General features: G+C 45.4%; 1 protein-coding gene across 2 annotated transcripts in view; it reads left to right on the top strand.

Moving 5' to 3' along the window:
- The window catches only part of LOC143350334 (synaptogenesis protein syg-1), a 428,929-nt gene that overhangs the window by 307,102 nt on the left and 107,003 nt on the right, over nucleotides 1-14,824 (top strand). For both annotated transcript variants that reach the window (XM_076782390.1, XM_076782391.1), the window contains exon 3: nucleotides 6,102-6,313. In XM_076782390.1, the coding sequence (XP_076638505.1) occupies nucleotides 6,102-6,313 (212 nt within the window). The remainder of the gene's footprint in view (nucleotides 1-6,101; nucleotides 6,314-14,824) is intronic.

The following is a 14,824-nucleotide window of genomic DNA, read 5'->3' as shown; positions in this document are numbered from 1 at the left end:
GTCCACGCGTTTCTTGTAATTACGCAACGCGACATGGAAAATGGATCGCGTCTCGTCGGGTAATACCCGGAGGTTCGCCCTTGCGAGACGAAGGGTTTATAATTGACAACGAGACAGACTCCCGGGGAAAACTTCCCGTCGGTTGCTCGTCCGAACTTCCTTCCGCGGCATCGATTTTCTCGAATAACCGTCGTGGAAAAAGTTTCGCGAAGAATAAAAAAGAAAAAGAGGGGGTGGAAACAAGAACGGCCGCCGTTTCGTTTAGAACGACCGACGAATTAAGAATCTTGCTAACCGACCGATTGATAACTTCGTTACCGCGGACGTTCGTTATCGTTCGGTGCCCAGGGAAACCCATCGGCTGCAAAGTAGACGTGGAACTTAATTAACAAGAAAAACCTCGCGGTGGAACGCGGACTCGTCGCTGTTTACCCTTTGCCTGGTGGACGTGTATCATTTTTACGAGGAAAGAGTCGAGCGGAAGGAAGGGTGGCGTGTAACGGGGGGGGGAAGCAGCCCCGATCGAAGACGCAGGGGTCGAAGGAATAGGTCGCGAAGGTGCTGGAGCGAGAACGGGGCGAAATATTGGAAAACGGGCTGCGCGGCGAGATAAAACGTTTCATAAAACAGACATCGATTCCGTATTACTCGGTGGCGCGTCGACGTGGATCGAGCTGCCTCCAGGATCCTCGACTACCCTCTCGGAGGTCGCCGTCTACGAGGACCAAAGAAAGATACGGACTTCCCGGTGTCCCATCCCCTCGATTCCGTCGACTTACAGGCTCTCCGCTATTTTTTGAACGAAATATTCGACTCGAATTCTGCCGAAGGAACGAGGATTTTCACAATTTTAAACAGCTATCGTAGGAACCGCAGGAAACAGGATAAAAATTCACCGTCAAATTTGATTTACACGCGATCGAAAATGCCCGTGCAAATCGTACGTCGTGTAAAAATAAACCGAAAGCGATAAAACTCGCGCGAGCGATTCGAAAAAATCAATTCTGAAATTCACCTGTCAATTTGCTACGATTTGTCCAACGTGTCTGTTCATTGCACGCCGATTCTACTCGTTTTTGTGTTTATACACACTCGGCGCTATCCGTTTGCCATCGATATTACTATCTTCTAACTGTTTGCAACAGGAATCCGTCCGTCGGTGTCGATAAAGATAAATTCAAGTAGAAATATCGACCATAGGTCGGACATGTTAGCCAAACTCGATCGTGTACAGTCTGAAAGGGATTAGTTGGGTTTTGGGAGCCGTGTTAGAAAATATTTGTGCTCGATAGGGGTTTATTATAGTGTGGTTGAATAAATATATCACTGAATTTCCAAATTAAGTGAGGGGTATCTACCGTTCATCCGACATCGCGATTTCCAGATCCCTATATTCGTTCTGTGTCTATCAGCGTCGTCCAAGCCGTCGAGGAAATCCCGCCGTGCTATTTCTGTGAAACTCCAGGAAGAGGAGAAGCATACTCGACGAGTGGAAGTCGATTTGTCGCGGCAGCCGTACGGGTTTTGATATTTATAACGCGTGCACGTACGCGCGTTCCACCCGGTTTCGCGGATATGCCGCGAGAAATCCGGCCAGCGAAGATTTATCGACTACTCGACGCTGGGTAAAATAATAATTCGCGTGAAAAACGCGCGCTACTCCATTAAAATACTCCAACAAATCTGCCCTTTGCGCCACGATTCCCCTATTGATTCGCCACGGAACACCTTCAAATTCGTCGACCGACAGCCCTCGATTGATATTCATTTCAAAATACAAATTATATATAGAACTACCACTATCGCTAAAAAATATCCTCTATCCAATCCCCTGACTCGCAATTTAATTTAAACAATTTTCTACGCAACAGTACCACCTACGAATTTTCCGAAAGATTTAATTAGTAATACTGGGAGCAGAGAAAGCTGTAATTGCATTTCCCGACGTTTCAACGTACGTAACACGGGAAAAAGTATTTCTCGTTTTGCAAAAAGCGTTCGTCACGGTTCCCTAACCCCGGACCATTGTTGCGCCATTGAAACATGTTGCTACTTTGTGTTCAATAAATCTATCCGTCCATCTACTTCCGCCGGTTGCGTAGAATCAATGTTGTTCCGAATAACAAAATTCTGCGCTACGTTTGCCTTCGATTCGAGCGTTTTAACGGACGAAACGGACCCGCGCTCTCGACAAGACGGAACGGCGATCCAATTCGCCCCGAAGTCCGAGAAAGTTTCCGCAGGGGAACCGGTTTGCCGACAATTAATGAACCCCGTCGGATTGAATTCCGACGATTTAACGTCGATGTTTTGCAATTTCGGGCTACCCCGCGACCGAATGCAGCTTTGCTCGCCGGAACTTCGGTCTACGCGGGCAAAGAACTTTTAAATTTCTCGCGATTCCCTCGACCGTGCAAAGGCCGGTCGACGTTTCCGATTGTTTCCACGGGAAACTTGAATACCGAGACGCTTTCCTTTGCAACGGAAGGAAGCTGCACAGCGATCGGGTCCACAACGAAATTTCTATTTCGTCTATTTCCGAAAATTCGTACGCTTCTTACGACGGAGTCGTAAGTACAAAGAATTTCAAGACCGAGTAATTACGGGCCGCGGGCGCATTATATGGCAGCCGGCTAATGCTACATAATTATGGCGCATTAAACCTTCGTTCCATAACAGTATTTCACTTGACATTTTTCTTCTTTTTTTTTTTCGCCCCACTTCTCGTTTTTTTTTCTTTTTTTTTTTTTTTTTTATCGTCCGCCATAACACGAGCACCGATCCAGACGTTTTTAGCGGCGGCGTTCGTTAATGAATATCACAGGGCAGAATTTCCCTGCGCCGCGGTTTAACGTCGCTTCCGCGCAAGTATGCGAAACTTTCGTTGAATTCGAGAAACGAAGCATCCAACGGCTACTAGCCCCGACGTAATTGCGAGATTTCTGACGAGAAACTGAACGACCAGACGGATTTCGAACGCGCGCGCGGATAAAATTTGATAAATAGTTGCGGAGATATTCACTCGTTACTTCCGTTAATTATTTCGCGGTTCGAGCTCTTCGTTTGCACGCTGCGCAAAACCTCAAAGATGAAATATTAATTAGAGCAATTTGCAACGATCTGTGGATCGTCGAAAACACTGGAAAATTTGGAGGCTTTGTTTTCGAAACAAAAAAACCGTTTGACGCGCCTGCAATTTAGCACGAACTGTACAACGTGTCTGACTAGTGATTACTAATTCCACTTTGTTTGGTACCTTGTCATTAGTTGACATCAGCAAAAATAACACCGTAAATGATCGCGAACGCAAGTGGAAATAACTATGGCCAGACACGCGGGATAGAAACAAGTTTCGTCGAAATACCGTAAAGCGATCTACTTAAAAATGCATACGGATTTCTTACCGACTCGCTCGAACGAGATAGTCCATAAATTTCTGGACGCATGGACGGTTCTCGGAGGAGGCATTGTGCGGTCGAAGAATAAGAACGTTGTGACGTCGCGATGTACCTATTGTTGTCCACGCGAGGTGTCGTTTTGTTAGGAAAGGCGAGTGGAAGAGGTGCTCGGCCGGGGATAGAATCAACACTGGCCTGCAGAACGAGACAAATGACGCTCGTAGCTGGACACGATAGTGTTACGGAAAAGTGTGTTGCTGTTTTCGTTTCGAGGGGAACATTGTCGACGGTCCGGGAGGTATTGTTGCGCTCTGTTATCGCGCGGAACAGAATCGATACTCCGAGTAGGGAAACGTTTCGCTCGCCGAACGCGAGTTTCGAGCTCTGGCGCGATCCTCGTGGAAATAAATCCTTTTTATGCTCGGGTACTCGTTCCTCGCGTAATATCCGCCAAGATGATGTCCGGCTGTTTAAAAACTTGGAACACCCAGACCAAAAAGCACTCTCGCGGGATTTAACATCTTTATATTATTATTTCAAGCATTTCTACGCGTGTTCTCGCAATGAAATTTAATTTGCAACCTAACAGTTCGGATATGTTGTTGTGCACCTCGTTTCGGTGCACGATGGTGCAACGGCGCGGCAGTTTTTCTTCGAAACCGCAAACGGGAGGTACCGGTGCACAAAATATCGGATAATGGGGGGGTACGATTTAATTGCGTTATCTCTGGCCGGCCGGTCGTCGCGGGATAATTATTCCATCGATTCGAAATAATGATATTCTCCAGCGGACGAGCAATAACGACGAGTCGGGACGAAAGGGAGCTTTCGGGGCACGCTTCTCCCGGTCCTGCGTCCCCCTCGACGAAACCTCCGGCCGCGCACAGTCTCGAATTTCATTGGCCGGAAATTGCGATCGTTTCCTACATACATATCGAATACCGCGGCCCGTTCCGTGAATTCTTGAGATTCCACGGGCGCGAGTCGAGCGTCCCGGTCGAAGAAAAAACAAGGACCGAGTCCCGGGGGTACAGGGAGGGCCGAGAATCGGGAACGACAAAGACAAAGCGGGATAGCAAGAAGTTTCCACGGAAGTCCCCGGGAATGCGAGCAATGGTATCGAGTATCTCTTTCCGCTCTCCTCGAGACTCTGGTCGCTTCTCATCAAACGTGCTTTCCGCAGAGCCGGGAGAGGAGGGAAAAAGAGCCACGGAGAAAAGCGAAACTTCGCGAACGATTAAACGATAAAGTTTCGTTCGCCTCTTTATATTTTTAATCGTGCGTTTTCGAGTCGAATTAGCGGGGTTTCCGAACCCCAACGCTTCGATCGAATAAGATAGGTTTACACAGCGCCGTGGATAACTGTAGCATCAACCAATTTCTTCGATGTTTAGGGCTTATGAGTCGTAATGCAAGAAAATTGTCCTCCGTGTAAATATCAGTAAAGTTACAATTTGATTCCATATTCGATTAAGTCAAGTTAAATTTTTAATATATTCGTTTATAGAGGGCGTTCGTACCTGGGGAAAATTTTAATGGGAGATTCTAGAGGCCAAAATAAGACGAAAATCAAGGATACTAATTTGTTAATTGAGGCTTCGTTAAAAAGTTATAGAAACATTTCCGGCCACACAATATATTTTCGGTAATGAATTTTTTTCTTGAAAGTGGGTAGGATTTCGGGGGTATGTCTATTGACCAAAAATGCTTGCAATTGACCCCTGCAACTAAAAATAATTTTTCCAGAACGATTTGAAATGTTTTAATTTTGTCGAAAAAATTGTCCACCTTCCTGAATTTTTTTCTCGAAAGTGCGTAGGATTTCGAGGGTATGCGTATTCACCAAAAATGATTGTAATTGACCCCCGCAACCGAAAATAATTTTTTTAAAACGATTTGAAAACCTTTTTTTCCGCCGAAAAAATTCAGGGAAACATATCGATGTATGGTCAGACATTACATTTTCGGTGAGGAATTTTTTTCTCGAAAGTGCGTAGGATTTCGGTGGTATATCTATTGACCAAAAATGACTGTAATATACCCCTGCAACCAAAAATAATTTTTTTAGAACGATCTAAAATTTTTTAATTTCGTCGAAAAATTTCAGCGCCTACTCGAATTTTTTTCTCAAAATTATCGTCTTATTTTGGCCCCTAGAATCTCCCATTAAAATTTTTCCCAAGTGTAGCCAAAAGTTGTGTTGAACTTTCTGGGTAATATTGACAATTATGGCAAGAATAAAAGGGATAAAATTAATTTTCTTGCGTTCCAACTTGAAAGTCCAATACAGTAACAAGTTTCGGTGGTGCTATAGTATATGCACCGCGACTGTATTATTATGCAAAGAGTGGCTGTCACGATGGGGGTGTATAATGAGAAAACGAAACGAAAATATTTCGTATATAAGATTTGCCTGTCGAATGTCGTTCGCGTGGCAAATAAACAAACTGTCCACGTAGCGTAATAACGTTCCGAGCGTTCGAACTATCGCGTATTTACCGAGCTCTGGTAACTGGCGAATTACATTTATATTACGTTAACCAGTTACTGTGCGACCTTTCGATAAATTCCAATTGTCGTTTCCTGGCTGGACGAGGAGCGCCCGGTGTCGCCCATTGTTCCCAGTCGACGACAATTACAGCCGGTAAACAAGCGTCACTGGCCTCTTTATTGACCCTGGGCGATTTTTTCCGTCTGTTTCAGAATCGACGCCCGAGAGAAACCGGTCACCAAAGCCCACCACGCGTCGGACTCCACCGTGTTCGGGCCTCGAGCGTATTTCCGGACCGCGTTCCCCAGCCCCGCGGTCCTCGTCATCGAAGACATCAAGAGGCACGACGCCGCCACCTACAGGTGCAGGGTCGACTTCCGAAAGGGCCAGACACGCAGCTTTCGATACAACCTCACCGTCATCGGTGAGTCTCATCGTCTTCGTCAATTATTCCTTCGAGCCTCAATAAAACATTTTTGTTGCACATCTTCCACGAGACTTAATTTTTTACCTATTTCTCGTCAACGTTCAGGACTCAACTTCAAATTGAGGATCTATAGTCCTCTCAAGCTTTAGAATTTTTCCTTAACCCTTTAATAGACTCTCAATTTCAACTGAATTATTTTACTGTTGATCTTTACCAAAAATTGGTAAATGGAAATCAGCGTTTAAAAAATAATGGGGAATTACATACATTTTCAAATAGTTGACATGTATAAAACAATTTAAATTTGTGGAGTACCCCAATAACCCACATAAGATTGTTTTTAAATCCGAGAAATTTTTAGAGTTGATTTTTAATGTGTGGAATCAAATTTTGGAATCCCAGAAGGGTGTTGCGATTATATGGTAGAAGAACTATGGTTACGACCGAAGATCCCCGAAAGGGAAAATAAACGACGAGCGCCGGAAGAGTTTAATCAAGATCAAAGCAACGCTATTACGAGGCCCTGAAAAGCGCGCCGTAATTTCTGGTGTCAAACAAATTTAGCAGCTAGCTGAAAAGGACCCTCGAACGGCGTATTAGCCTCTTCGCAGGCGGAGGCGGATGAGCGCCAGCCTGAAAAAATCGATGGACGGTCGTTCCGTCGTCTTCGAGAGCAAAGACACGTACAAACCGAGCAACAATCGTGTTTTTCGAACATATTTCGCGTCCAGACTAGCTTTACTAACCACGGATCCGTCGAAAAGAACTTCATCTAAACACGTCATGAAACAAGCTGTTTTTTATTCAAATCAAACTAAATAAATTCTACTGCTGCAATTCTCGATGTTCTTCCAACCCCTTCTATGCGTCAAATTACAATATTTTGTAACATACTTTCGAGGAATATTCATAAACAAACCACAGATCCGTCGAGGAGAACTTCATCTAGACATGAAACAAGCTATTTTTTATTCGAATCAAAATAAATAAATCCTATTGTTGCAATTCTCGATGTTCTTCCAACCCCTTCTATGCGTCAAATTACAATATTTTATAACATACTTTCGAGGAATATTTCTAAACAAACCACAGATCCGTCGAAGAGAACTTCATCTAGACTCGTCATGAAACAAGCTGTTTTTTATTCGAATCATAATAAATAAATTCTACTGCTGCAATTCTCGATGTTCTTCCAACCCCTTCTATGCATCAAATTACAATATTTTGTAACATACTTTCGAGGAATATTCATAAACAAACCACAGATCCGTCGAAGAGAACTTCATCTAAACACGTCATGAAACAAGCTACTTTTTATTTGAATCAAACTAAATAAATTCTACTGCTGCAATTCTCGATGTTCTTCCAACCCCTTCTATGCGTCAAATTACAATATTTTGTAACATACTTTCGAGGAATATTTCTAAACAAACCACAGATCCGTCGAGGAGAACTTCATCTAGACATGAAACAAACTATTTTTTATTCGAATCAAAATAAATAAATCCTATTGTTGCAATTCTCGATGTTCTTCCAACCCCTTCTATAAACATACTTCCGAGGAATACTTAGAAATAAACTAGAGAAGAAACAGTGCAAGTTGTTGGAAAAGTATAAGAGGCGTTATCTTTTATCGAGAGGAACGAGTAAGACTAGTTCAATTTCAATCTGGCTGGCCCAGCTAAAATCCCTGCGTTAGGATGGATACTTTGGCAAGAATGGGGCGAAAGGTTGATCGGAGGACTCCTTGCAGCCAACGCGTTAGCATCCTTTCACTCGACGAGGCATTCCAATGGGGAGGGGCAAACACACGCTCAGCTTGCCAGACGCCGAGCGTCGTCGGGTCGACGTCACTACCGACGTCGAACGAAAAGTGCAGTTCTCAGCGGGTGCTAAGTCTGATCAAACAAATGGCGACTGTTGAAAAATGCATGAGCCAATCGAAGACGCGCGACCCCTGATCCCGGTCCTCCGTCGCGACGACCCGGCCACGTGGACCGACCGGCTAGACGGCTGTTTACGCTTTTCCGCTTAATCCTGCGAACGTGATCGCGAGTTAAAGACTTACGAAGAAAACGAGACGACGACGATGGTCGAGTCTCGATCGTCGAAAATCGGGACTTTGTCTGGTTTCTATATCGAATCGAGGCTCTAATTATTATATAATAGCTCGGAGTCTATTGTGGACGTGGGTATAGCCATTCTAAAATTAACAATCTCCAGGATATTCCGAGATAGTAGAGTTTGACCTCGATCGATCGTAACAGCGTCAGGTTGGAAATATTCAACTACAGATGATTCCGAGAAACATATTTAGGGATATTTTGACACGAGGATTGATAGATCTTGCACGCGACGCGTACAAAAAGAATTTTCAATTTTGCGCCAAGAATGGACCTTTCCTGGATATTTTTTAAATCCCGGTTCTTGAATAGCAGGCGCGAAATTGTTTTCTATTTTTAGGGAAGATGGATATACGATTTTCTTTATATCGAATATTACTGCGTCACTCTTACATATTGGGGGGGGGGTGGAGCGTGATTTCCCGTTTTGCGAAGAAATTGTCAAGTGGTTCGGGTATTTGGCGACTCGAGCGGGGTTCCGGAGTGATGTATAGATCGCTGTGTCGTCAGCAAAAATTGCTAGATTCACGTTAGGGGTTTTTGGGAAGGTCCCTGATGAAGATATTAAATATATTAATGTTTGCCGGTACTGACACGCAAGCGTTCGGATTCGAAGATCCCGCGTACCCTGGAGTGTTTATCCGCGGTTAATCGAATAAATAAATGATCCACGGAGTAAATTCTATACATAGGTAACGTCTACGCGTACGTAGTCGCGGCTGCAGTCGATCATAAAGTCCACGAGGAGGGTGTAACTTTCATGGATGCTCTTCAAAGCAGTCGGTGGCGTAGTACGTTCGAATCTCCTCGGGATATCCCGTATAGCTCGCGGCAGGAATATAACCTGGAAAATCCTGGCTTCGATCCTTCGATACCGGAATCCATCTTCGCCGGCAATCCCGAACCTTCTTTCGTTCCTAACCCGTCGTGGTTCGAGGTTAGAAGGCGAACCGTACGAGAAACGGAGACGGCGAATGAAAAGGAAGCGCCGTAGAGAAGGAGGGGAATGGATAACGACGGAAAAGAGGCAGGAAAAGGTGAAAGCAGAGGGTGAGAAACGGCATAAATGTCGCAGTGCAGGTCCCAGCAAGACCTCCGGGCTAACGTGGAATTGCTCGATCTTTATCTGTTCGGCTTTTCCCGCGCGTTTGTCGCGCGCGTGCCCCTCTACGCGCGAATTCCGCGACAAGCCCCCATTTCGCGAAAAACCTTCCAGGCAATACCGCGGAAAATTAATGGCTGTATCGCAAAACGCGGTTTAACTCGTCCCCGATGCGTTCTCTGGACGTTCATTATTCATTTCTCTTCGTTACGCGTCAACTTTGCACATTCACTGCCACGTCACCGATTTTTCATTGAGGAGCTAAAGAAAATCAATTCTCAAGATCAGATGTTGAATAAAACGAATCTAGACAGGACCATCGAATTTTAACGACGTAAAAATAAGTTCAACGACAAATCGTATGCTAGTTTCCAATCAACATGCTAACGGGTGCATTGGTCAGTTTAAAAATTTTTAAAATGCCAAAGAAAGGATTCCAGACATTGCATCGTCCGCCTAACGAACGAAGCAGTAATATCGCGTGCATTTTATAAATTCGGTGCTGTTTAGTTCCGAGGGGAAATTTTCGAAGCTGCAGAGCGGGGCAAACGGAGGGAAGTACACGGCCGCGAGCGCGATATTCCAAAAAGGAGTCACGAAAGAAATTGGCCCCGGCTGGAAACCCCGTCCGCTTTGAGCGAGGTATTTTCATCAGAGGAGATTGGTTCCCAAGAGTTCCTAGATTGCGTCCGTCCACTAAATTTTCCCTCGTAACCGGCGTCCTTCCGCAGCGACGGCCCACCTTTTTATCGGTCATTTCCCTTTCTTTCATATCGTGCTCTTCCCTATTGCCGATGATACTAGCCGCCGATACGCGCGTAACCTCGTGCTTCCCCGACCTACGGACCAAGGAGCCCCGAAAACTTCGTTGCCGGACCGGATCCCAGCTTCCTTTTGCCCCGCGGGATTATTTCCCCAGGAAAGAAAAGACCTCGCGAAACAAAATCGAGCACCCGGCTACCCCCCCTGATCCCCAGAAGCGACGACGTCCTCACTTTTCCAGCAGATTGCTCGAAAAAATACGAAAGTCTCGAGAAATGCACCCTCCTTGATCCCAAACTATGCTGTTCTTCGATCAATTGAATAGTTTCCAGTGGATCGTTTTAATTTATTAAAATTTTCTCGTCGTCGATCTTTTCTATATGAATTTGTAAATAGTTTCCACAATACTTCCGCTGCATCGCGTATTGTGGTCTGAATTTTTTAATGTCTTTGTCCTGGTAATAATGCGACGGAATAAGAATACCTTGAACAAGAATTTTCCGCACAAGGGGTGGCACTCTGTACCAGCCAACCGATAAGACAAAACGTTTCTCGTTTGCTTCCAAACGCGGAGCTAAGCATTTGTTCAGCGATCTCTCGGGGGTCGCAGACAACGAATTTCCCAAACGTTGAAAAGAATAGGAAGACTCGAAGATCTATTCAAGAAGACATAGAAGTCTCAACGCAAAATAACGTGTATAACTGTACACTGAGACCATTGTTTCTCACGGGATATTGTGTTCATTTTATTCGCGAAAAATTTCATTCTGCGCGCGAGCCTCACATACTAGACACCGTACTACCAACGTTTAAGATTGCACCTTTTTACTGCCAATTTTTCTTTGACCCAATTCTATGCAATATAAAGTTTAAATTGAGACCAGAGTGAAGAATGTGCTGAAATCGTAATTCAAATCGACACGTTAGAATGTGTTACAATATATCTTTTCTATAGATTTGGACTTTGCTTGTTGTCAAAAAGCGTTTCAAAAAATGTTTACAATGGAAGAATCCTAGTAACCATAAAATTTTCAATAATTCTACTACCATAAATTCTCGAAAATCTTAAAATGCTTTCCTAATTTATTAAAATACGAGAACTCGAGGTTCGAGGAAACAATCTTGTTGGAGTTTCGGGATTTTCGAGCGCCGCGGGTCCCGGTCCAGCATCACGAGAATTTAATGAATCGTTGGGAACGGATTCCCGACACGTGAATGACGCGCGATATTAGTTTTCCGGATTGCCTCGCGACGCGTGTCGCCATCGACTTTTTATTCCCGACAGTAAACGATGGGAAGATAAATACACGCCCGTTCGCTACGAAATCGTTACGAAAAGGCAACGCTCGATGCAGGAGAGTATCACTACCGCTTCGAGCGTAGAAATAGAGATGGAAAATTGTAAAAGATTGAAACGAAGCCTTCCGCTGAAGTGGTAGGAAGGAAGAATAGAGATCTGCCCTCGTTAAGGAAATAATCCACGGCTTAATTAAATACAGTGCAATTAGTTCTGCTTCTATAGGTAGCAGGTCGTGCGCTAGCGAACTATACACCTCCCGCCAAAAGTTTCGGTAACGATCTCGTGTTTTCGATCCTGTAATATTCATCGTGCCTCCTACTTTAAAATAAACTACAATAATCGAGACGTCTCCCAGAAAAATGTCCAACAGCTGATTTCAAAATCGTAACGAAACATTCTCGAGAGCGTCAACGGGGACCGTTTTCTCGTGTACAGCCTATAGAGATGGTTATGAATATTTTGGTACAGCCTGTACATCGTACGTATCATCGCGTCTACGAGGATGTAGAAGGAGGTCGGAGGAAAGAGCAGGCCATCCACCTTGGTTTCCCCGAGCGACGTTGCGCGCGTTCGCGAGGCGTCCCGACGCCTCCACCGAGTCCTCTTTTCGTCGTTGGTTGCGACTATCCGCGAGAATCCTGGTCTCAGCGTCGAGAAAAGGACGAACGGAGACAAGAGGCAGGGAAGAACCGAGCAGATTAGACGGCGGTCGAATTAGAATTTCAAAAATCCACGGGTGAACTTTCGGCGTTAACTCGAGTCAAAGTCGGTCGACGGAAAGGGAGGGGGGGAAACCTCGCATAGGAATGGACCAGGGGCTGGACAAACCCCGTCGTTAAGTTTTCCCTTAATTAACCTCCGTCTCCCTTTCGCTTCTTCGCCCTTCTTTCTCTCGTTCCGATTCCACCCTCGGTTTCCTGTCCTTCCCTTTGCCAGGACCGTTTCGCTACTCCGTCTCTGCTCGCTCTCGTTTTATTCCTACCGACTATATTTCACCGCACCTTCCTTCCGGTTGCATTAGCGTTTCCCCTGGAAAATCTCTGTTCGCGTTCGCCTCGTGGAAAATCGTCCCGACGGTTTTTCCTGAATCGATATCTCTTCCTGGTCGACGCGATTAACCAGCTTCCTGCCTTGCTGCCTGACGGCCACCGATCCCCTAAATCTACCCCCCAACCCCTTCCAGGGCGATACTTGTTCGCATATTTTCTCGATTATGTACCTTCGTGAATCTTAATAAATTTCGAAGGGGAACAGTGTAGTGTTTGGTCAGACTCACTGGAGTCGAGAAAACTAATCGTAACAACAATCTAAGGTTGATATTATGAAAACAATTTTTCCACAAATTAGTACCGAACATCTTGAGCGCTAAGTTGATTTTCGGGAGCGAGAGACCGGAAGCGGGGAATCAGGATCGAAGGAACTCGACGCGGTGTACCGCGGGCCACGCATCGTCTCGTTAAATAACTCTTCTTTGTTCCAACAAGCAGCAATTTCTCTTGAAAAGCGTTGAGCAGCAATTTTTTCCGGGCTTTTACTCGACGCACACGCTTCTCTGCACACACGTACCAGAACGAGAGGTGGGGGTGGTTTGTCCCGAGGTCGGCAACCCTTTTTCCAGCCGGTGCAGGTGTAGGGTTATGTTCTACGCGCCGACTAATGGGGAAAAATAGTAAGAGAGGAACGGCTGGGGAATAAAAGGGAGGGAAAGGGAGAACGAGAACGCGCGGAAAAAAGTTGGCTGCGCGCTATTGGCCACCGGATAGCTGTACATAATCGAGCCTCTCTGTGGCGAGGATAATTAACCCCCGCTCGCTCGCGCGCTGTCCTCTTGCGAACCGTATAAATTGAATAGCGAGTACTTCGCCTCCTATCTCCGTCTGCCCGGTTCTTGTTCGCTTTTCTACTCACTTTCGATAATCCGGGGCCTCCGGTTCCGCGGAGTTGCTAATGCTCCGCCGTGGCGATGCCACGCTCGCAAATCGAATTAAACCGACGATTATACAAGAGTTCGCTTTCTTTCGCGAGAAAACCCACGGAACGAACGTCGTTCCATAGAACGGAAATAAGACTCCCACTCTCCTTGGAATCTTATTTCTCTCCCTTCGCGACGACCGTGTGTTCTCTGGTAATTTCTCTGATAACTGATAGAGACGAGCTACTCGAATGATGATTTATCAGACAAAAAGTAGGTAGTTCAGACAGTGGACATTATTCCCGGGAAAAAGAGATACTGAAATAGAGGATGAAAGAAGCGACAGTGAGTTAGAAGTTATGTGGAATGATATTGATACACTACCCCACCTGAAACCATTTGACAAAGTTCCGGGTCACATACAACCGATTGTGACTAAAGAGACTATTAAAAATAAAAATCTTCTGCGCAATGGAGAGTATTATACTGTCGTTTTATTTACGAGTAAACGTGGTGCAACGGTGAAGATATAAGAGTGGAAGCCCAAGTAATAAAATGGAGGATTCGAGTGTTGGTATCGAAGGAAAATTATTCAGGTAGTAATTTATTAGATATATTTTGGCGGTTCGACGATATATTTTGACGGTCAACGAAAATCGCCGACGGAACGAAAACGTTGGAAGACGGGGTAACTCGCGTGGAATGCGACAAGAGTAAAAGGTGTGAAAGGTTTGGACCATGGAGGGGTGGAACGGGGGACGAGGAGGACGAAGGGTTAAAAAGGGGCTGGCGGAAGGCTGGCGAACGGGGTCCGGGATCGGAAAAACGGTCCGCGAAGTCGCATGAATTTATGACCTCGACATAAATCCGGACTCCCGGGTTCGGGCGTACCACGATTTCGGAGGCCTCTGCGGTCCACGGTTCGCCAGCATCTCCCACGGCGAAATTGGAAAGATGGCTCTCGCGCGAGGTGGCTATCGACCAATACCCGCTGGAAATGCAAACCTGTGACGCGTGCTCTAAAGATAGACTCGGACATTAGCCCTTCGCCGGGCCAGGAATATCCAGGGAAAACCGCTACGATTATTCGCAATGATTAAACGCTATACCGAGAATAATTACGGTAAAAATATCCCGAAAAAGAATTCTATTACGCGAAATTTTCGAAGAAATTAATTTGAAGGATTTCGTAAAGTGCGTGATCCACGATTCGAAAAAACGTAGAGTCCAATAATTGCTCGAGGGAAGACCGACGATCGTCCGTTAAAACAGCTGCACCGAGCAATAAAGGGAAAGACATCTTAAATCC

Source organism: Colletes latitarsis, chromosome 14 (genome assembly GCF_051014445.1).
Source record: "Colletes latitarsis isolate SP2378_abdomen chromosome 14, iyColLati1, whole genome shotgun sequence".
Classification (NCBI taxonomy): Eukaryota; Metazoa; Arthropoda; class Insecta; order Hymenoptera; family Colletidae; genus Colletes; species Colletes latitarsis.
This window is presented reverse-complemented; position numbering and strand designations above follow the sequence as displayed.